General features: G+C 45.2%; 2 protein-coding genes across 3 annotated transcripts in view; one reads left to right on the top strand and one right to left on the bottom strand.

The window, feature by feature from the left end:
- Positions 1 to 24030, top strand: part of afap1l2 (actin filament associated protein 1-like 2) — a 35930-nt gene that overhangs the window by 1613 nt on the left and 10287 nt on the right. For both annotated transcript variants that reach the window (XM_079757271.1, XM_079757270.1), the window contains exons 2-4: positions 12279 to 12407; positions 15381 to 15434; positions 17412 to 17494. In XM_079757271.1, the coding sequence (XP_079613397.1) occupies positions 12279 to 12407; positions 15381 to 15434; positions 17412 to 17494 (266 nt within the window). The remainder of the gene's footprint in view (positions 1 to 12278; positions 12408 to 15380; positions 15435 to 17411; positions 17495 to 24030) is intronic.
- On the bottom strand, positions 18893 to 20822 carry LOC307090178 (kelch repeat and BTB domain-containing protein 13; the record flags this gene model as incomplete). The annotated part of the gene is given in 3 exon segments (XM_079756753.1): positions 18893 to 18900; positions 19396 to 20179; positions 20181 to 20822. Coding segments are annotated over 3 exon segments (1434 nt in total).

The raw sequence follows: 24030 nt of genomic DNA, 5'->3' as shown, positions 1-24030 counted from the left end.
CACTACGGGGACCAGACATGTTTGCTTTTGGAGAGCTGGTTCTACGAACCGCCACTGTTGTTTAATGCTAGCCTTGATTTCCAGTCTATCTTGTGAGACTTTTTGCTCTCACCAGAGAGCCTGGGAGAAGGGTCCCGACTGTTTGGGGAAGCCAAGTCAGTGGTTGCGCTTCTGATTGGGTAAAATGGCCTAGACCAGAGTCGATGGTGGAACGGACAGCTCGATTGACCAATGGCTGGATGTACACCAACCTGAATGTAAATTGAAGTGATGGAGCTAAGCCAGATGAAGCTACGCGTCTGGTCACACTAAGTGTCTTTAATAGGAAAGAATGATGTAAGCTGAAAAGTTAGTCCCAATGGATGCAGGTCTTCAAAGCAGAGCTGATGTTTTCCACTGCTTCGAGGACAACTCTTTTGTTGACTCTTTCTCATGGTTCAAACAATGGGGAAGGATGGGCAAAAAGTATTTAAATTGTTTGAGGAAGTGGAATCTGCCAAAACCTCCCCATGGGGTTCGACCTACGCTGTGGCCTCTTGTGTCTCAGTCGTGTCTTGGTTTAACCTGTCAGAAGGGACGGTTGTGTCATTGGTTGATCACACGCGGTGGCATCAACACAATGTGTATGACGGATCAACAAGGAAGTGCTTCTTAGAAGTTGAAGCCCTGGGCCGTTTCCCGTTATTAGTAGCAGTCGTAAAACGTTACAGAACCAAGTGCATGATGGGAAAGGCAGCATGTCAATAACTGAGAGAGAATGTTAAAACTATTCGAACGTTAATATGTTTTTAAGTTTTGAATTAGTAAAGAGGGCATCAATACTCTTTTAGAGCGTTTTAAATTGAGTTTGTGTTAGGTAGAGAGTGCTAAATCGTTCTTCTGAATTTTCATTCAGGTGCCCCATCCTTTTGATCGCTATTTCTTTCGTTCCATGAAAAAAAACTCCTTGCATAAATGGTGATTTTGGGCACCTTCTTGTTCAGCTGTGATTCAGGATCTGAACCCCCCTCCTCACCCCCCCTGATCTTCAGAGTTTGTCTTCTTATCGTCACGGTTGGCTTCTCGCCAGAGAGCAGCGGGAGCTCTTCCCAGGCCTTCCGATGTTCCTTCCCCCAGTCCCCCCCCCTTCCTCTTCCCAACCAACAATATGCCTCTATGGTGAACACTACGAGACAGAGCAGGCACGCCATGAAGATCGGATATCCAACAAGTTGATCGGCTTTTAATAAAAGCTTTTATCTTTAATTGGAACAGGTCATATTATATTGACATGCCCTTTCCCCTCTTGGCCCTTTCCATCGAGCTAAGGGGCTTTTACAGCCTTAAAAAGGGTCTTAGGGCCAAAGTGCATTAACAGGAACCTGAGGGCCCTAACAGGAAACTTCTAGGGAAACGGCGCTAGCAGAAAAATTATATTTTGTATATATCTGTAGTCTGAGGTCTTCTGGTGTCCCGTTAAGAAAGAGGAATACAGACCACCGCCACCTGCTGGTAGGGAGGGTAATTTACTCTCACGCAGTAACCTGAGGGCCCTAGCAGGAAGCTAAGGTTTTTAACAATCCAACCAAGGGACTTAAAGGAACCTAGTGGACCTAAGATGAAGCTTTGGGTTCTAACACTCTCACCAAGGGCCATGCCCAGTAAACCAAGGGCCTTTACTGTAACCTCAGGGTCCTAACATGAAGCTGAGGCTTCTAACAATCTCACCAAGGGCAATGACCGGTAAGCCAAGGGTCTTACCGGGAAAGGGAGGCCCTTAATGAGAGGGTGAAGGGGGGTTCCAGGAAGCCCGACGACCGGCTGTTAAAATGATGAAAAGGAATAGGTTGTCCCCTTTAGTCGGGAGCCCGCTGTTCGGTTCGGCCCCCAGGTTTCCAAGTCCGGCCCCCGGGGGCCTGGCTTACTGTGAGCACATCAAACACCTCGCTGGGAGCAAGGGATGAATTTAGGAGTTATCCCCATTCGTTCTTCTTTATGTATATCCATGGGCATTTCTTTAGTGCTTGCTAACCACGTACCTCCACCTCGCCCCGGGGCCCTGCTTGATGTGAGTACATCAAACGCCTCTCTGTGGGGGGCGATTGAACGCAGGAGCTTTCGGTTTTAACAGGGCGGCATCCTTGTATTGTTGTGGGTTTTTTATGTATTCAGTGGTGTACAGGAGCTGGGAAAGTCACGCCCTCGTACGGCCCCACACACATGCACCTCCAGAAACACAAATGCAAGCAAATACGCCAGCACACACACACACACACACACACACACACACACAAACACATCCCAATCCATGCAATCCAACATAGTGTACGCACACACACACAAACACACACAGCACACATCCCAATCCATGCAGTCCAACACAGTGCACACACACACACACACACACACACACACACACACACACACACACACACACACACACACACACAAGATTAACCACACAACCTCAACACACACATACACATATGAGACTAAGCAGACTCTTTAATGTGGTAGGTCATTGAGAATGACCTACAAGAATGACCTACAGCAACTACCGGCTCGGTAGTTGCCATGGAGATTGCAGACGTATACTGACCAAGTACTGACAGCGAGTACTGTACAAGACCATACTGTCCTGTGAGGGAGCCACGACCATAGCCCAGTTACTTCCTCATCATCATCCTTCTCATAGCTAATTCTCGGGTCACTCTGAACAATTTCTTGCAGATCCGAAGCGATTGAGAAACAACTGCCCGTTTCTTAACTGAGGCGACCGGGTTTACCGTCTTGGCTGCCTGCGTACGGTATCACATAACCACTGTAGTCTTTTGGTAACATGCCTCTGAAGACCTAGTGGAGCGTGACCCTAGCTTGATCTCCTGAGCTCGTTCTTGTAGCCCACATGAGATTGTGGTTCTCATTTCACTGACACCAGATGTGGTTAAGTGGTTAAGTGGTTAAGAAGTCCAATAATACGTTAATTATTCGTTCCCAAATATTCTGTTTTTTGGGTTAAACGCAAACTAATCGTAGAAACTTCTCAAACAAAGCCGATAAGACACTCCATGCCCACAGAATGGTGTCCTTGAGCTAGCAGTTTGGTAGCTGTATGTGTGTGCGTGTGTGTGTGTGTGTGTGTGTGTGTGTGTGTGTGAGAGAGAGACTGTGTGTAAGAGAGAGAGATTGCATCTACATATGCTTTATGGCTCAGTGGAGACATTTGCAGAATAAAAACCTTTCCCATGAGCTCTGTGGCCTGTTGCTTGAACAATTTCCCTATTTGAATTTGGCGGTGCATGTTTGGCTTTGTAGTTTTGATGTCGTCAGCAGATTTAAAGGAAGTCCTTCATCTTTTGCTTTTGTAATGAAAGTCAATAGTAATTCTGGTTGTGCATACATTTATCCAAAGGAATTAGTGTCAATTCAGATGTCATTAAGGAGCAGGTAGGGGGTGTGGGCATCTTGCTCAAGAATACTGTCTCATAATGCGATTGATACTGAAACATGCAGCAAATATACATGTTTTAAATTGTAATAATCCAGCATAAGCATATTGCTGTTCAACCTGTCTGCCATTCTAAAGGTTTGTATAGCAGTGATCCGTTGAGCGATGCTAAGAGTTTAGTTTGGTTTTTATCTCCATCTTTAGGGACCTAGAAGTATAGGAGAAGGGAACTAGAGAGAGAGAGAGAGAGAGAGCGAGAGAGAGAGAGAGAGAGAGAGAGAGAGAGAGAGAGAGAGAGAGAGAGAGAGAGAGAGAGAGAGAGAGAGTGAGAGAGAGAGAGGTGACTGTGGGAGGAAAGGAAAGTGTGTGGGGGGGGCGAGATACAGAGAGGGAGGGAGTCAGGAAAGGAATTTTCAGGGGCAGAGAAGAAAGACAGGGAGCGAGATGGAGGGAGTGTGACAGATAAAGGGAGTAAGAGAATGTAGAAGCTATTCTTTGATCAAGTGGATAGTGTAGGAATGGTGGGATTGGAATTTGAAGAGTAGCCCTGATCATCAGAGAGAAACAAAGTAAAAAACAACTGAAGAAGAATGCATCCATATTACTGTTAATTTGCTATTTGAGGTGTTAACTGATAATTTCTTTGTTTATTGCTTGCTGTTCTCTCCTAGTTTCCGATGACATATTCATAAGAAACATTTCTAATAAGATACATATATTGTGTACGCCCAGGCGTTCGCTTTTGTATGTGTGTGTGTGTGTGTGTGTGTGTGTGTGTGTGTGTGTGTGTGTGTGTGTGTGTGTGTCTGTGTGTCTGTGTGTGTCTGTGTAGGTCTATCTGAGCCTGGATTGTTCTGCTGTAGACTTGCGCTTGCAGTCAAACAGAAGGATGAATCAGAGCATGGAATGAATTTATGAATTATCCCCATTCATTCTTCTTCATGTATATCCATGGGCGTTTATTTAGCATATGCTAACCGCATACCACCCAGTTGGCCATACATTCAGATAAATAAACAGTGTAGCGATGCGCACAATAAGACCTTCTGCTTTCAGTACGAGGCTTGGGCCAGAACAGGAAACCTTATTGTTGTTCTCTGAATAACATTGTCATGTGTTGCTCTTTTTATACTGATTGTTTTGGCAATTACAATAAAAATTGCTTTAAGACTATAGCAATTTTCTTTTAAACTATGCAGTTAACCAAATAATGTTATCGGATGGAGTTTAAACAGTGCGATTAAAGTAATCTACGACTAATGGCAGACGTTATTCTTAGATGCCTATCTTATAAAATGCAGTTGTTATGCTCATTTGTGTGTTTGTTTTGTTTTGCTCAACAGATTACGTTGCATGTTTTTAATCAGATCACAATCATAATTCTAATAGCACACTAAATATAATTGTGTTAAGATACAAACAATGATTGCCAAGATACAATTGAACAATTAAGTCTTTTAGCAGGTGTTATTAAGCTTTTATCAAGCTTTTTTCAAGGAAATTGGTTAATGGGTGAGGGTTTCTTGACCTAGGTAGGCTGTGTGGACATTGGTGGAATCAAACACAGAACCTTTCAGCTCGGTTCACATCCTAGCCACTTCATATCACAGAGATATCATGATATGTTTGTTAAAAGCCATTTGTAATAGAAAAGCCTTCGTAAACGGTTTCAAATAAACCCAGGGGAGGTCATTTCAGCCTAATGACAACTCCATGTTTGTCATAACATGGAAGTGATGCTTTGGAGTGTTAGTTCCACCTGAAAGCAGAGGTCAAAGCATTGTAAGAGGATTTGTTTTAAAGAACTACAACTTCAATGGAAATACTGCATGTGTATGCCTAAATGCAATTAGTATATGCTACACCTCCTCAGATGGCGCAATTCGATTGGTTCGCTATCTCGGGATATTGGGCAATATCCCATGATTGAGATCTCAAACTCGGGATATTGCAAGACGGTCGTCTCGTCACACTAATAAAAACAAATAAAATGCTAGAATAAAAATAAAATAAAAAGCAATACACTTTAAATAATACACAAAATTTTATTGATGAGAGTTATTCAATTTGTTGAGAGTTCTCAAGTCAAATTAGCAATTCAGGAAGTAAAATGTGAGTAAAAAGTTAAGTACATACACTGTAAGATGTACACTATACATCTTGTATAGACTCACAATCATGTTGAACCAGAGTTTAGTTTGAGCTAATTGTTAGCCTCTCTCTCTCTCTCTCTCTCTCTCTCTCTCTCTCTCTCTCTCTCTCTCTCTTTCTCTTTCTCTTTCTCTTTCTCTCTCTCTCTCTCTCTCTCTCTCTCTCTCTCGCTCTCGTTATAATCACTTATTATTAAAATAACTTATAACTGAATAACTTCACTGACGTAATCTGTGACATAATGTGTGAGTTGAAGTGGTGAAAAGTCTTGCTATGACATCAACAGTGAGGAGTCTGTTTCTCTGTTGCCAAGCCAACCGACTCTCAGCATCTGGGAGACAAATGTGGTTGTGAGAACACAGTAAAACCCATGGACAGTAACAAATACAGTTACACACAGCAACATTAATAAAACATAACAGTGACAGACAAAAATACAATTACTGTAACACAAACACACAATAACAGAAAGGAGAACAACACAGATTGACAGATCAATGAATGATTATTCAGACGGATAAATATATAGCTATACATTGCAAACATATAGATAGACAGACATACAGATGTAGGACGACAGATATAAAGCCAGCTATATAGATAGATTCACAGACACACACACAGTTTCACTATCAGACCGGCTACAGTCGATCTTCTAACCACTCCAGTCCAGGGCTTAGGAAGAGCTATTTCCTCCCTGTAAACCACATCCCAGAATACGTCTATTTCAGCGAGGAGGCACGGAAGCATCCAGAGCTGACCTCAGAACAAGCAGTCCAAGCTCAACAAACAAAGACATCTTGCACCCATGCAGCGTCCTGTTGCATCAGGACATTTAAAGGAGCACCCATCCCAACACCACTTGGGCATTGGTGTGCATTAGATGACTCCCTCTCTAGCTGAATGGCTAAATGGCTAAATGTATTAATGTAAACATGGTCTGTGCAGTATTTGCAATCTAACATGTAAAAAAAACTGTTTGACTTGATTTAAAGACACTTTGCAAATGTCCTGTGTAACTCTGTTTAACTTTGTCATATTGTAGCAATGTGCATGCCACAATCCACCTAGGTGGCTTTCACTGGGCTCCCCCATAACAAGGAGGTAGGGTGCTGGTGATGGAACCGGTTTATTTGTACAGAGCAGGAGTTGTAACATTCTGCCATAGAGAAGATCTCCCCGAGTGCGTGTGATGATGGCTGCGCTGCGTTCCATTTCGCATGAACTAGTAGTATGTACTGCAGCTACCCTTACAAATAAGGTAATGTTGCACACAGTAAGCATTCCATTGGGACATACTACAGCTGATTTCACATCAGCACACCTGTCAGGCCCCCCATTGACTTTCCTGGGCTCAGTCGATGAGACGTATCTTCTGCTGCATGGACGATTATGGAGCAGAATAGCCAAAAAAGACAGCTGGCTTGCGTACTGTGAATTGCGACCGGAAGTTTTACAACATCTTGGTATTTTTGGCATACTGCATTTTCCATACTATGTAATGGGACAGACTAGATCTTTTTTTTGGCAAACTTACCAACTAGTATGGTAGGATTTGTTAAACCTGTACCCACTGATTTCTCAATGCACACAGGAACGCAGCCTCGCCCAGCCCCAATCCATCAGTCTGACTAAGACCAGTTGAGGCTGCTTCAACCAGCCATCATCCACACACTCCACACATGGAAACATAATATGTTATATTATTATTTACTACTTGACAATTTAATTGACTGAAGAACATTTGCAGACATTCAGGGACGATCAGAAAATCTGGAAATCTAGGCGCATGCTAGGCATCGCACAGGATGTGACATCAGAGCACATGAGTTTATAAAGTTGCTGTAGTGAAACAATACCAGGAAAAAACAGGCAGAAACAGACAGTAATACGATTACGTAAACAGAAATTACATAAGCGTCAATGAAAGAAGGTAGATAGAAGATATCAAAAGTTAAAAACTAACAATAAGCTAAACCAGGAAATCAGAACAGGTTTAAATTAGTTACCATGTTTACCAGATCTAATAACGGACTGGAATGTTACCTCATCTCTTCCAAGACATACACAGTAGAGAGAACAACAGGATATTGCCTATCTAACCTTTATCTGATACAAAAATGTCAATAGGTCAATATGCTTATGTAAATGTTATTTCTACCCCCACTAACCTACAGCTATTGTTCACCTAATAACAAGGCCACCCATTTACTATCACCCAGTTAGCGTTTTACTTTAGAGTATGAGAGTTTAGCTTGAAGAACAGAAGAAGCAATTACTGGATGAGCAGGATCCTAACACCATCTTCATCATCACCATTGTTTGTTCTCCCAAACAAGTTTATTACCAAGTTTATTCTGAGAGGCGGGAATCAACTTGATGCACAGTTTATGGGTCGCACACTATACCATTAAGGGCGGATGTTGATTGGGGTTAAAACTATATTTCTGGAGTTGTGGGGTCAGGTCCTGCAAACATAAAGATGATGTCACGGGCTAAATGTGTTCAGTGGACTGACATGAGACTGAAGCTTCATGATCATCATGGAAAGCGATTTTAGGAAGTGCAACCTCAAGTCATTTCTGACACAGAAAGAGACACATCAAGAGAGAGAAGAGAGAGAGTCAGAGAGGGACATCAAAACACCGTCAGGTTTTCTGTATCTTTGTGGGCCCCTGTTTTCACTTCCTGGTTCTCACAGGTTATCGACCAGGCTCTGTACTGTTCCCCTGTGCCCATTCTGTCAGGCATGTCCGCCTGTCTTTACAGAGGAGACAGTAACCATGCCTTTCCACAGACTCTCTCTGTCCAAACACACACACACCCACACACACACCCCCCCCCCCCACACACACACACACGCATACATACATACATACATACATACATACATACATACATACATACATACATACATACATGCACACATGTGCGCGCACACACACACACACGCACATACATACACATACACACACACATTCATACATACATACATACACACACACACACACACACACACAGACACAGCCTCAGCAACACACACATACACATACACACATACACACACACACACACACACACACACACTGATGCATAACTAGCTCATCCTAAATGTACTATTATTTAATAGCACATTTCAAAAAGTGCATTCCGTGGCAAAGAAAAGCATAGGAAAACAATTTAAATTTGAAAATGAATTCAATATCACTCCGTTTGCTAAGGTTCTCGTCATTGGAGCTCTCACACATGTCGAGTTGAATCCTGCCTCTCTCTTCTCTGGTTAGAAAAAATGTCACTAACCATCTCGGACACTCCAGGGCACCTTTATTCCTTTAATTAATCAATCAAGTGGCAAAGAATATCAAAGTAAAGAACAGTTGGCATCCATGATCCTAAAAAGAAAGTGTTTTAAGGCTTACAGTCAGCCATTGTTACAGACGTGTGATAGTAGGGTGAGCAAATATGTATTGCATGATGTTAACTATGGCCTCTGGCATGGCTACTGACCAATAATGAAGTTAATAAGCTACACCTTTATCACAGTCTTTATCACACTTCTGTGATAAAGGCCTGCAAGGTAATCCACTTCCCTATATTTTTAAGGAACTGAATTCAATGAGTTCAATGATGAGTCAATCCCTGACTGCTTTGTCTTCATATCCACATTACAGTAATTTTGATGGACTGTTCAAATGTTAAGTCTTATTCTTTCCATTGATAAGATGGTCCCCAAGCTATTTGGGTCTCTGACACATTTTTGGGTGTGAAAATGATTGTGTCTCCCACCCAACATACATCTGCTTCCACTCATATTGTTTTAATGCCCCACTAAGTGGATGATTGTAGTAGTTCGCTCTTGGTTTGGAATCGTCTGTATTCACAGGACCATTACGAGATTACTCAAACCGTTTTTATCAAAAAGCTTTCAAATATCTTGATCTCATGAGTCAGCGATCTCCTACGACCCTGTGTGTCTATTAGGGGTCTCCAAGTGGGGTCCCGACCCACACGGTTCTGGTGACAACCGTCGCAGCATTAATTCTCTTTTAATGAGGTGTTTTCTGTGACCCCTTTTGACCAAAAGGCCATTGTAGTTCAGTGAATTCCGCAGCGTTTCCTTGGTGTTTCTCCTGCCCGGCTCAGCTGTCACTCCACCATTGGCTGGTCGAGCGGTGGGCTGTGGTCCAAGCCGTTACCCACGGCGACGGACTGACGGAGAGAGTTCTCTTCCTGTGTCTGGTCAGCTGACACAACTTTCCCAGGGTCCTGGACCTCGTAAGGCCAGCGGAGTCAGACTCTGCAAACACACACACACAGACACACACACACACACACACACACACACACACACATACACATACTGACACACACACACGCTCACACACACACACACAAACACACACACACACACACACACACGCAAACAGACACACACACACACACACGTAAACACACACACACACACACAAGCACTCAAACACACACACACACACACACACACACACACACACACACACACAATGAAAACATTAGGTTTTCGCTGTGGACAGAGTGCATGATAAGGCGGATGAGCAATTTGTTTGTTTACCACCAAAATCAATATGGTTTAGACAATTCTATTTTTCTGTTTATATTATTCAAATTGTTTTTCATGTCCTATTACTCTCACTTGTCATAAGTTTAGACACATTTTTCTAAGAACTTGCACGTGTGCGTGCATGTGTGTTTGTTTTTGTTTGTGTGTGGGTGTGTGTGAAAGACCACCTAAGCTTGATATATGAAGGAAACTATCAAGTTATCTCAGCTAGCGAGCTCTGGGATAGCGTAGCGTCATCTCCAACTTGTGTCTGGGGGTTTGACACCTTAAAGAACTAAATACGAGAATGGTAGCACCCCTCCCCTCTCTCTCTCTATCTCTATCTCTCTATCTCGGTCTCTCTCTGTCTCCCTGTCTCTCTGTCTCTCTGTCTCTATCTCTCTCTCTCTCTCTCTCTCAGAGGCTCTTTGATGTGAGAGTGTGGGAAACCGTCAGGATATGGCCCTGGGCCGTCCACACTAGAGGTTTAAACCGGTTTAAACCAGAGGGAACCACTAATGCAGACAGGCTGAAAAAACGCTTAAAGAAAATCCAGACCGATAAAACAGTCAGCACGGTTGTCCGGGGGGGTTCTCATTTCCTCTTATTATGGATGTATTAGGGCTCTGTACCAAGTGGGAACCAACATGTTATTGGGGTCAGGGAAGTCTAGCGGCTAGGAGTTCAAACCCCTGTGTCAACAGTCTAACCTGTAGGCCTCCTTGCCCCTATCTGCTCCAGGGTGAAAGGTTTCAAGTTCATAGAGCTTCCTCCAGCCGCTGAATGACTCTTCTATCACAGATAGGCTACAGCGGGTCTGTGTGTACCGCTTCCTCCTCACAACGTTCCTCCTACCAACATTGGCTAAAAATACGTCTCTGACAGTGTCAGTGGAACAAGCTTTTTGAAGAAGTCTGAACATGTGCACAATGTATTTATATCTTGATGTGTTGAACATCTATCTGTGTTTGTATATGGGTCTGTGAGTGGCCTTAGGAATCAATGCTTCATTTCAACCCCCTTCTAAAATAACACACTCTGAGTCTCTTGGGAACAGTGATACATATTCAAGTGATTCCATTCCCATGAGATCAAAGTACTGTTAGAATTGGCCTCCATCGGCCCCACCTTCTCCCCTGTGGGGTTCCCCTCTTCCTCAAGAACATCACAAACCTCCATTTTGGGTCATCGTTGGGTGTTGTTTCTGACTGGTGCAAGGGGACCCATTCATGATGGCCGAGAGACATTGAGGAAAAAACAAAGAGCTGCCCACTCAGTGGAGAAAGAGAGAGAGAGAGGGAGAGAGAGAGAGAGAGAGAGAGAGAGAGAGAGAGAGTAGGGGGGTAGAGAGAGCATGCAGAGGGGAGAGAAAAAGTGAAAGAGAATGAGAGAGAGTGCAGGGGAGAGAGAGAGAGAGAGAGAGAGAGAGAGAGAGAGAGAGAGAGAGAGAGTGTGGGGGGGTAGAGGGAGCATGCAGAGGGGAGAGAGAAAAAGTGAAAGAGAATAAGAGAGAGTGCAGGGGGGAGAGAGAGAGAGAGAGAGAGAGAGAGAGAGAGCGAGAGACAGAGAGGAGGGGGTCAGTGTTGTTGACCACTGAAGGATGTGTGTGGGCTGAAGTCCAGACTCATCAGCCCCAATGAATTTGTCTTAGGCCCCGCCCTTCCTCCTCCATCTGGCCTTGACCTTTTACTGAACTAGTCTGGCTGTCAAAACAAGCGCACCCATATGCTAACTGTCAGTTGAGGACAGACAAGAAACTCAGAAACAAAATACTAATTAAACGTAGAACAGGAACTCATAATTCAGTTTTTATTATTCAAACTGTGTTAGTATTTTAACAAAATATATGATATCCATCAAAATCTAAAATGATGAAATGTTTGTTTTGATAGGCCTACTTTGAACTGTTTTCAAATTTAAGTTTAAGTTAAGTTTAACGACCAAGCAAACCGGGACGGTAAATCAATGCTAATTACATTCTGCTAGCTTCCTGTGTTGTTTGTCTTAACCGCTAAAACGGTCCAGTGTTTGGATTTTGCTGTGCAGGAGAAGCTGCGTTTAACTCAGATTGTACGCTAACGAGCTAACCCGATGAGCTAACGTGTAGCTTGTCTTCACCTCCAGTGCTGAACCAGATCCTGATGGAGCTCCACAGCTTCCTTCTGACCCTGGATAAGGAGAACCTGAGTGGGAAGGCCACAGTCCAGAAGGGCCTGCTCTCCGACCTGCTGCTGTCCTACAGGGGCTCCAACGGTACGATGACACCCTCTTTCTGTGGTGACCGGATGCCTTCTGCATCGCTGCCAGCCTTCCCCCTGTAGTGGACTTTCATTGAAGCATCACTCAGAATGCTCCTTATGTATATTGCTTGGTTACAGCATTAAAGGGGTGATGTTATTACCTTCCAGGTGTGAGTGTGATTAGCCATTGCAAGTTGAAAAACTGCCTTTTCCTGTTTTTTGTGAAATCAAGGGGGTGTGTCCACCTAGATCAGGGGTCTCAAACTCAACTTACCTGGGGGCCGCTGGAGGTAGAGTCTGGGTCAGGCTGGGCCGCATCAAGTATTCCACAAAAAAATGGAGCACAACTGACCCAATCTAAGTTAATGATCGGGCTATAATTAGATCACGTTGGCTATGTAATCGCTGACAACAGGAGTAATTTCATAGCGGTTGGTGGAAACCGGGACATTTTAGCGTCCTTTGGCTTTTGTCAGGACTCAGGACACGCAACTCAAAATTGGGACTGTCCCGGCAAAAGCGGGACATCTGGTCACCCTATCACAAGTGATAAAAAAGCGTGGCAAGCCACTCAGCAAAAATGTGCGTTTGACAACAATGCGCGGGCCGCACTTACAATAAACTTTGATGTCAAGTAGGGGGCCACAAAATATCATCCCGCGGGCCTCAAGTTTTGCCGCGAGTTTGACACCCCTGACCTAGATGTATGCTGCATAGATCAGTCGACCAGCCTACCCAGTGGACTGTAGAAAATATTGCTTATCTATCAAATATACATCTAGGTGAACACTCTCACTTGTAATGTCAATACAACACAGAAAAATGCACTCACACCTGGTGGCATAATATCAACTCTTTAATACTTCAAAGGGCTGTCCCACTGCCACAACGAACAACAAACACCCAACTGTAGTTGCCGTAGTTGGCCAACACCTTTGAAATGTTTACCAATGAGAAACTTTATTTGACAGCCAACAGCCAACAGCCACCAACGAGTATGGCTCTCTGGCCCATGTTGTGTTTGTGAGCATTTGTTTGGGCTGTGCAAGCACCATAACCTGCACTTTATTTCCTGGACGATTTAACACAGCGCATAACTCAATTGTCCCTGAAGAATCCACATCCTGTAAATCCTGTAAAGGACTTATACATACCTTAGTGGACAGTTGAGGACACCACACGTCTTCAATCAGAGGGATTCAGATAACTGCTGGGACAAAGAGGTCAACTGTCACAAGCACTCCTGCACTCAGAGCATCAGGAAATAACTTTGATACGTGGGACAGTTAGTATGAGAGAATGGATGATTTGAATTACGTAAGATGGCTCGAGTTTGAGTCTATGTCTTAGTGATTTACTTGTGTTGGATCCATCTCTCTGTCTGTCTCTCTCGCTCTCTCTCTCAACATTCCTCATTCCCTATCAAGCTTTTTATATTGCATGTATCTCTGTCTGTTTACCTGCCCTTATCTCTCTATCTATCGCTCTCTCTCTCTCACTCTCTTTCTCTCCTTCTCTCTACATTCCTCGTTCCCTATCAAGTTCTTTATATTGCCTGTCTCTCTCCGTCTGTTTACCTGAATCTCTCTCTCTCTCAATCTCTCTCTCTCTCTCTCTCTCTCTCTCTCTCTCTCTCTCTCTCTCTCTCTCTCTCTCTCCCTCCCTATCTAATTCTCCCTCTACAACCTTCCTCTCCTCTACGAGTCTTCATACTCCAGAGAGGACGATCCACTTCCTGTCCAGAAGCAGTTTTTTAAATATAGCATCTGATCCACCATCCTCCTTCCTCCTCAAATCTGTTTTCACTAGAAAAGAAAAACTTTGTTCGCTTCGCTCAGCACTTTCTCGTCCGATCGGCTTCAAAGGCCTCAGAGTCGCGCCCGAGACTTCCAGATCTCTGTTTGAGTTTTCCATTAGGGAGTTTGAACACAGTCAGCAAGAAAGAATTTCACTATATCACTTGATGAGGTGACTGTTTCTCCCTTAGGATGTGGGGCCTGCAAATGCTCTGCAGATTCAACAGAATAGAGCTCTTCTGGTTAGTAAGACACTGAAGTAGCCTGTAGATATGTGCTGGATCAAACAGTTTACAACTTCAAGTGAAGTGAACCTGGGAAATAATTTAATTCAACTTTCAATAACACTATGAAGTGTTGCGTTAAAGGTTAAGTTGTTGTACCGATAGTGGGGAGTATTTCCACTGAAGGTCCTTGTTGAAAAGGATTGGGATATCGTCATCCCTGCACAATGCCGTTATCATAGAAAAAGAAAGTAAAGCAAGAAATCTGTGATTGTTTTGAAGTTTGGTGTCTTTTCATGTGTTTGTTGTTAAAATTTTGATAAATTCTTTAAACATTTCTCAAACCTATATACTGCTTGTTATTTAGAGATTAATTTCTTTGTTTTAGTTTGTTTTGGTCCTTCTTTCCTTCTTTCAAATCATAGTTAAACATTTGTAACCTTTATATATATAATTTAACAACCTCCCAAATTATTCTTTATAAGCGTCATTTTTGTTTGACTTTAATCCATGAGAACTTCAACACTCTCCGCGACCACAGGGGGCGACACCTGTTGCATGGATCAAATCCCCACAGTTTCTGTAAAAATCTTGAAACTATTCGCCCTCATACTCAATCAACGCAGCTTCAGTTGTTCACACTCTCTCTATCTCAGGGAAAAGAAGAAGAGAAAGTGGAACAAGGTTGTGTTTAACTGGACTGGCGTGGTGGTTCTGTCTGTGACTAACGTGAGATGAATGCCGGACCACAATGGGAGTGGGTGTCAAAAGACCAATCTGTTTGGACAAAGTCTTCCTTGTCTGAGTGGTGTTTTCCCCTTTTAACAAGCAACACAATGGATGTGGTTTGCCACTGAGATACATGCTCTGCCCACCGTGCTAGAGGGAAATAATCATTCTTATCTCTGCTCATGCCAGCTTATTCTATTGTTTTGATCCTTGTCTTGTCTCTCTCTTTGAATTCAGGTGGGGATGAGGAGTACATTTACATGAACAAAGTTTCCGTTGGAGAAGAGAAAGGTGAGGTTTGCCTGTCTTCAAGACCAACGCATGTTTTCTTTTCCAGATTTCCAAAATAAATGACAAGAGAAAGTATACTTGTTTCTACCTTAGAGGGTAACTCATCTGTAAAAAGCTCTAGTGCATCAGTAGCTGTTGCATTGGCTCTTTCTGATTGGTTGACAATGAAATGCAAGAGGCGCCTTTGGTTTGATACTCTCCCAAAGATTTGATTCAAATGTTTGGTTCCTCTCTATAAGATTGTTAATGTCTCTGAAAATAAACAACTCAACAAACACCCCCTCCCTCTCTGCTCCCTCCCTCTCTAGGTTTCTCTCCATTGAGAAGTGTTGCATTCACGCACTTGTGATAAACCGGCAAGTTTTATCTTGTGAACCAATTAGGGAAGAGACGCCATGATTGGTCAGAAATGGGCCGGGAGCGGCCTAAAACCACATTGTCTCATTCAGGGGCAGGCGCAGTCCACTTGAAGCAGATATTCTGACATTGAATCTTAGTCACTAATAGCTGACAGATGACTAGGCTAGGCCAAATAACACTCAAATAATAGCTCTTGTATCTTACCAACAAAACCTTTTAGTTGTGTCATCACAAAGAAATATGGCAGAGCAAATCTGATACATTTTTTTTACCTTTATTCCTTCAATGCTATATTTCCTATACATGTAAACTGAAAAAAGTGATGTGCCTGAGACGTTAAGTAAATGTTATGTTTGAGAATTCTTTTAGCCCTTGAAAACGCCAAGTCATTAGAGCATTAGTCTGGGAAGGGAGTGTGTGTGTGTGTGTGTGTGTGTGTGTGTGTGTGTGTGTGTGTGTGTGTGTGTGTGTGTGTGTGTGTGTGTGTCTGCGTGTGCGTGCGTGCATGTGTGTGTGGGGGGGGGACCTCTGGGTGGGCTGGCCTCAGGTCTGCTGACTCGGGCTGCGGTATCCATGTGGAGGAGAGGGGCTTTCCAAGTAAAACCCTGTTTTGTGGACCCAAACAGTTAACTGTAGTCGGGATGGATGAGGTGTTACGGGGTGGCAGAGAATCATCAAGGATTAGGAGTATGCTAGTAAAGGGGTTTGGGTAGGTCTTGTTATTTTAGTGAAGTGGATTTAATGAAGTGGTTTGAGTAGTATTTGTCAAGGGAAGTAGTAGTAGTAGTAGTAGTAGTGAAGCGGTTTTAGTAAAAATGTTTTTAGAACAGTGGTTTTCGCAATCAGATCGAAGTATTTTTTTTATTTGTTGAGGGATTTCATCAATGAAAATGTAGTCTTTGTTTTGTTATTTAGTATGGTGGTTTTAGTAAAGTGATTTTAGTCAACCATGACAAAGTAACATTGCTAACAGTATAGAACAGCTGAGTACTAGAGATTTGAAATCGCAATAATCTTTGTGGATGGCACTTGAGTACTAGAGGATTGCACCCACAGCCGTCTTGAGGAAGAGTAATCTCTGTTCCATGGCGTCTGTGTCAGAGGAGAACAACCCCCCCACTTCCTGTCTGTCCCTCAGTGGATCCAAACCATCTGACTCCAACCTGTTTCGTTTGGACCTTGATGAAAAGGGAAGGTTTCGGGTTAGAGGCTGCGTTTATAACATGCTCTCTTCTGCAACATGCGCAGCAGTTACAGCAAGAAAAACACAGGTTTATTTATTAAGCTTTATTTGTGTTTCGCTGTCAAGGGAACGAATAATGTGTGGAAACAAAGAGGGGTCAGACCTGTTAGAGTCCAGAGAAGAGAGAAGAAATTATAATAAATTAAAATAATAATAATAATAATAATAAAAAATATATATTTTCTATCTGCTGGAAGTGAATAAATGTTCTTTAAGGCACGTTAAGGTGCGGTATTTAAACAACTTTTTAACAGTATTTCTGGTGGTTTGTTGTTCATTGAGAATATTACACACAAAGATATGTATGACGTCAATATAAAAATATATATACATAGGTTAGATATTCAGACTGTGGTTACTGCTTATGTGAACAGATAATGGATCAGACGCCGTGGCCAATGGGAAGGCAGGAAAACACCCTGCACCACAGAAGGGCCTACCTCTACTACCGAGACCGGTGAGTACTTAACTCTATCGTATACTCTACTCAATACTGTCTACTCTACTCTCTACTGTCTACTCTACTCTACTGTCTCCCCTACTCTACTGTCTATTCTATACTGTCTTCCCTACTCTACTGTCTCCCCTATTCTACTGTCTACTCTATACTGTCTACTATACTCTACTGTCTACTCTACTCTACTGTCTACTCTACTCTACTGTCTACTCTATACTGTCTCCCCTACTCTACTGTCTCCCCTAGTCTACTGTCTACTATATACTGTCTCCCCTAGTCTACTGTCTACTCTATACTGTCTACTATACTCTACTGTCTACTCTACTCTACTGTCTACTCTAATTTACTGTCTACTCTACTCTACTGTCTATTCTACTGTCTCCCCTACTCTACTGTCTACCTTACTCTACTGTCTACCCTACTCTACTGTCTCCCCTACTCTACTGCTACCCTACTCTACTGTCTACCCTACTCTACTATAAGCTCTACTGTACTGTATACCCTACTCCACTCTGTACTCTAATGTCTGCCCTACTCTACTATAAGGTCTACTGTACTGTATACCCTACACTCTGTACTCTAATGTCTGCCCTACTCTACTATAAGGTCTACTGTACTGTTTACCCTACACTCTGTACTCTAATGTCAGCCCTACTCTACTATAAGGTCTACTGTACTGTATACCCTACACTCTGTACTCTAATGTCTGCCCTACTCTACTATAAGGTCTACTGTACTGTATACCCTACACTCTGTACTCTAATGTCTGCTCTACTCTACTATAAGGTTTACTGTACTATATATCATACACTCTGTACTCTAATGTCTGCCCTACTCTACTATAAGCTCTACTGTACTGTTTACCCTACACTCTGTACTCTAATGTGTGCCCTAACTCTTTTCTGTCTAATCTCCTTTGACTAATCTAGTCTATTGTCTGCTCTACCCTAGTTTAGTCTACGATACTGTGTGAGTGTTTGTGTGAACCCCTATGAATCCAGGAAAGAGGAGGGTTAGGAGGTGACTAGCAAGCCTTTGAACTCAAGACCCCCATACCCCCCCCCCCCCCACACACACACACACACACACACACACACACACACACACACACACACACACACACACACACACACACACACACTCAGCGTCTGTCCTGATTGAAAACAGCTGTAACAGTAGTGAAGCGCTAAGGGTTTGCTACCAAGTGTGGGTCTGCGATGTGTATGTGTGTAAGTGTGCGTTTGTGTGTTGTTCAATGTGTGCATGTGTGCTTACGCTAGGCATTTGTGTGTTTGCACGTGCAACGCAGAACTTGGTATCTTGTGGAATATCTCACTTTGACTATGTACATGGATTGCATGTAAAATGTATACATCCATCAATCAATCCATCTATTGCTCACACATCTGTTTGAGAAAAATAAATAAGGAGTCTGCCAGCATAATAAAGGAGCATGCTATATTTATACAGTAGATCTGGTAAATATAAATATTTATCAATGGCCCTTTGAGCCCTTTTTAATGAATTGAAAGACAGACAGAGAGATCCAAAAGAGAGGGAGCAAGAGAGAGAGACATAAACAGACAGAGAGAGTGAGTGATCGAGAGAACATCAAATCTGCAGCAATTCTTCGAGAAGCAACTCAAATCTGTCTGACCTTGGCATCTGGCGGTCACCACCTCCTCCTCCTCCCTCTCGCTTGATTGAGTCTAGCGACGGAACAACCACTACACCACCGCCTCCTGCCCCATCCCCACCTTCTTTACCACCTCCTCCTCCCCCTTCCCCTCCTCCCTCTCCTCCCTCTCCTCCTCCCCCTTCCCCTCCTCCTCCTCCTCCTCCTCCTCCTCCTCCCTCTCCTCCTCCTCCTCCTCCTCCTCCTCCTCCTCCTCTCCTCGTGCGGGGCAGCCTCAGTAAGCCCGTGAGCAGCGAGCCACTCTCTGGGAAGCCCCTCATCTGCCTGCGGGGGGTCCAGCGGCCCTCCTGCGTCACACGGTACACCAGCGTGAGCAGGTGTTTGACGGTGAAGGCCGAGTCTCCGCGGACGCGCGCGGTGAACAGCGCCCCCTTGCTGTTGACGTAGACCCCCGGCAGGGCGCTCCACTGGCCCGTGGCCAGGTCGTAGCGCTCCATCAGGCAGCGCAGGAAGTCGTCCCCGGGGCCGTTGCGCATCACGTACAGGGCGCCGCCGTGCGCCGCCATGCAGTGGCCGTAGCTCTGCGTGCGCCGCAGCGTGGTGAGCGGCGTCCAGGCGTCGCCCGCCGCCGTGTACTCGTAGATCTCTGTGGTGTCGGGCGGGCGCCAGAAGCACACAAACATCCTGCGGCGGGCGACGGCGCAGGCAGCCGACGCCACGGGCCGGGGCGCGTCGCGGATTGGCCTCCACCTCGCCGTGGCGACGTCGAAGGCCTCCGCCGAAGCGCTGGTGGTCCCTTGGTGCGTCCCGCCCACGGCGTAGAGCCGGCCCTCGTGGCCCAGCAGGGTGAAGTCACAGCGGGGCTGGGCGGGCCCCGGGACCGGGCTCCAGGCGTCGGTCTCCGGGTCGTAGCAGTGGCCCCCGTCCACCGTCTCCTTGCCGTAGCCGCGGACCCCACCCACGATGTAGAGGCGGTTGTGGAGGACGGCCACACCGGCCAGCGAGGTGGAGCAGAGGGCGGGCAGGTGGGTCAGGTGCCGCCACCCCCCCCTCCCCCTCCTCGTCCAGGTACAGGACCACGCGGAAGGCGCCGCTCAGGCTCTCCGTGGTCGGCGTGTGCGTCCCCAGGGCGATGAAGCTGGCCGGGGACAGGGAGCGAGAGTACTCCAGCAGCTCCTCTGGCAGGCCACTGCCCAGGGCGTCCTCCCAGAGGTCCTCGCGGGCGTCGCACAGGAAGAGCGCGGCGGCGTGGTAGAGCTTGTCCACCCCGAAGACGCGGGCCGCGCTGTACAGGGCCAGGCAGTTGGCCGAGTCCACCAGGTCGCAGAGGTGCCGCGTCAGAGCCTCCGCCTGGAGGAACGCCGCGCACTCCACGGCGTCCCACAGCTCTTCCGGGTCGCTCAGGGTCACCGCCTCGCCCCTGCACACCGCCAGCATGATCAGGAAACCCCGAGCGCTCAGGCCGCCCCGGACGTGCAGCTCGTTTCGTCGGCTGTCGGCCATCTCCGAGTGGAAGAGCGCTGTGAAGTAGTCGCTGTGCCTGGCCAGCAGGGCCCGGTCGGCCGCGATCCAGCAGTCCTCCACCCTCACTCTCAGGGAGCCGGCTGGCTGGTCGTCGCCGTCCCCCGGGGCAGGGCCACCGTCCTGGGCAGGAGGGAATCCGGCGAGGCCCGGGATTTCACGGGCCTCCATGACCTGTGAAAGTTGAATCTGCGTGAGAACGATTAGGTTCACACGTTGAGTGTGTGGCAGTGGACGGCTGTCATCGGTGCGGTTTTTACTTCTGATTTCAGAGGTAAATAAGGATTTGAGAAGGTCTGCAGGGCTGCATGCACCCGGGGTCTGGAAATAGACTGCGGCTATAGATAGCTGCTGGGCCACACGCCATGGTCTACAGGAAGTATGTAGATACCCGCGGTACAGCCGTGCTCTAAGCTAGCTCAGTGCAAACACTAAAGGGACGCACAATTTTTCCCATTGTTTTATTTTTAGCATGGTCAATGTGTGGTGTATATGTGGATATATGTGTATTGGGATATACATTTCAAATGTACAAATGAAGTTATTTCTATGTTTTTAACTTGCTGTTCGTTGAACTATTGTGGATATCATGTCGGTTTACATGACATCACATGGAGTCATTTAGCAGACTAGACTTTTATCCAGAGAGACACAGAAATTAGGCTGAGAACAATCTCCGAAACATCAAGGGATCAAGAAACCGATCACAAAACAACCCGATCCAACTGGGCAGAGAGCAGGGAGAGCAGGAGGTAACCACCACTGACCAGGCCAGGAGAAATCACTACAATCATGTTCCTATCAACCGTCGCAAACACAAGACAAAGGAAACACACAGCGCTGGTTTAGGATGATTAGAGAGAGGTCTGGAGGAGGAGAGGAGAGCAAGAGAAGGACAATGGAGGGGTTCGGGAGGAGGAGGAGGAAGAGGAGAAGAGAGGAGGTCTGGAGGAGGAGGAGAAGAGAGAAGGTCTGGAGGAGGAGGAGGAGGAGGAGAAGAAGAGAGGAGGTCTGGAGGAGGGGGAGGAGGAAGAGGTCTCCAGGATCAGAAACCTCTGCACAGCAAACTTTGTGTGCCAAGATCCCAACATGTTCACAGATGGGATGTGTGTGTGTGTGTGTGTGTGTGTGTGTGTGTGTGTGTGTGTGTGTGTGTGTGTGGGTGTGTGTGTGTGTGTGTGTGTGTGTGTGTGTGTGTGTGTGTGTAGTCTGTTCTGTTGGATTCTTGGCCTGGGAACGAGGGATTTTCCATGTTTCTCTGACTATTCACTTTCTGCCTCTTTTTCCCACTCTTCCATAACCCCCTCCCTCCTGCTCCCCCCCCCTTCTCCCCCTCCCCCCCCTCCTCCCCCTCCTCCCCCGCCTCTCTTTTGTGTTATTTATGCACCAATTCCTTGATTCACTCCTGTTTTCCAATGTTTTTCTACTAAGAGGAATGTGTGTGTGTGTGTGTGTGTGTGTGTGTGTGTAGGTGTGTGTGTGTGTGTGTGTGTGTTTGGAAACTAACCTAAATTCATACTTAAACACACACACACACACACACACACACACACACACACACACACACACACACACACACACACACACACACACACACATACACACTCCTGTGTTCTCTCTCGGGGTCCGAAGGGCCTCTGGCCCCACCTTGGCCAAAGAACAGAGAGATGGGGGGGGGGGGGGGGGAGACATGGAGACAGAGAGCAACAGAGAGAAAAAGAGGTAAAGAAGGGAACAGACATACTGTATAGATGAAGAGAGCAACTGAGAGAGACAGAGAGGGGCAGCCAGAGAGCAACAGAGAGAGAGTGAGGATGATGACGCGAAAGAGGGTCCGATGGAGAGACATTGAGGGGAGATGTTTCCATGGCATTCCTGGCTGTTTAATTAATAACAGACCACTGGCTAGGGAGCTGGTTTGCCCTGGCCTTTGTGTGTGCTCTTTTTTTCTTGTATGCATATGTGTCACTCTGGCTTTGTCCTATTTGTGTGTCCTTTTCATTCCACACAAACCACACACGCAAACACACACACACAAACACACAGTGGGCTGTCATTTCCGTTTGTGAGGGTCTGACCTTACTCCCCCTCTCAGGACGACAGAAAGACCCCCTCAGATGTTACCCCACTTCTATTCACATGCTGTGGAAACACTACACAATTCATACACGTTGTGTTTTCAATTACCTTTATCCCCAGATAACCAAGGTTGGAGACCACCCTCAGTTGGTGGATTTACACACTGCCTTTTTTCCAAACGTACTCCCAAACATTGAACTCATCCGGACACATGTCTGGATGAGTTCAATGTTAGTGGGAAGTCGTTCCCCTTCTCACCTCTTACTCACTCCTATTATAGTAATCCAATGTGGCTTTGAAACAACAACAAACAACCCACATCCTCTGGTTACAAGTTCCGCTTCAGTTGAACATCAATAAATGGATCCTTTCCCAAAAAGGGTTGACTGTTTGGACTTCCAATGAAAATACGTTGCGTAAAGAAGAACTGTATTTCATCACATATAACCAAATCCTCCTGTGTAGCAATACAATGTGCTAAAAGCTAAGCTGAGTGCTAAGCTATGTTTGCAATCACTAGTCCTAACTGTTCCCTCATATTTTATCCTCACACGCATTCTCTTTTGAAACCTCTCGATAGAGCGGAAGACAAGATAAACTGACTCACAAGACGTGTGTGTGTGTGTGTGTGTGTGTGTGTGTGTGTGTGTGTGTGTGTGTGTGTGTGTGTGTGTGTGTGTGTGTGTGCGTATGTATGTGCGTGTGTGTGTGTGTGTGTCTCATGTCTAGGTGATAGCTGTGTGTCATCTCCCACACATTACTGTAAATGTTTTCTCAAGCGAGGTGGATTACAGTTATGAACCAGGGGGAAAACCTAAGTTCTGATTGTCTGGAACCCCAGTGTTGCTGACAACGCTGGAAATTAACTGTCACTGTTTTCTAGAAAAACGAAAGATGAGAGATATCGGTCTGTTGTGCGTTAGAGCAGTTGAGAATCACTGCGTGTGTGATCAGATTAACACCAGATTGTCGCTAACGCTATAATGGCTCGGCTAACGCAGACCTTTTCTATTATCCTTTTGGTTTGAAGGAAAAAATATTAATAATGGGATAAACCTCTCTACCTCATACAAAAAAATATTATTTGGGGATTTGTCCTCTGAGCCATTGGAAACGTACAGAATGCAATGTTCACTGTACTTCTACCTCTCCTCTGATATTCTATTACATTATAGATATTATACATATAATGTGATAGGATTTTGTTATATTATATTAAGCACTGATGTACAGTTCTTCTTCACATAAAATATTAATAAAAGGTTTTGTAGTTACTTGTTGTTGACATTATTTGTACTTT

The sequence above is a fragment of the Pollachius pollachius genome (genome assembly GCF_949987615.1).
Source record: "Pollachius pollachius genome assembly, chromosome: 19".
Classification (NCBI taxonomy): Eukaryota; Metazoa; Chordata; class Actinopteri; order Gadiformes; family Gadidae; genus Pollachius; species Pollachius pollachius.
The sequence above is the reverse complement of the archived record's forward strand: the minus strand, read 5'-3'. Positions and strand labels throughout refer to the sequence as shown.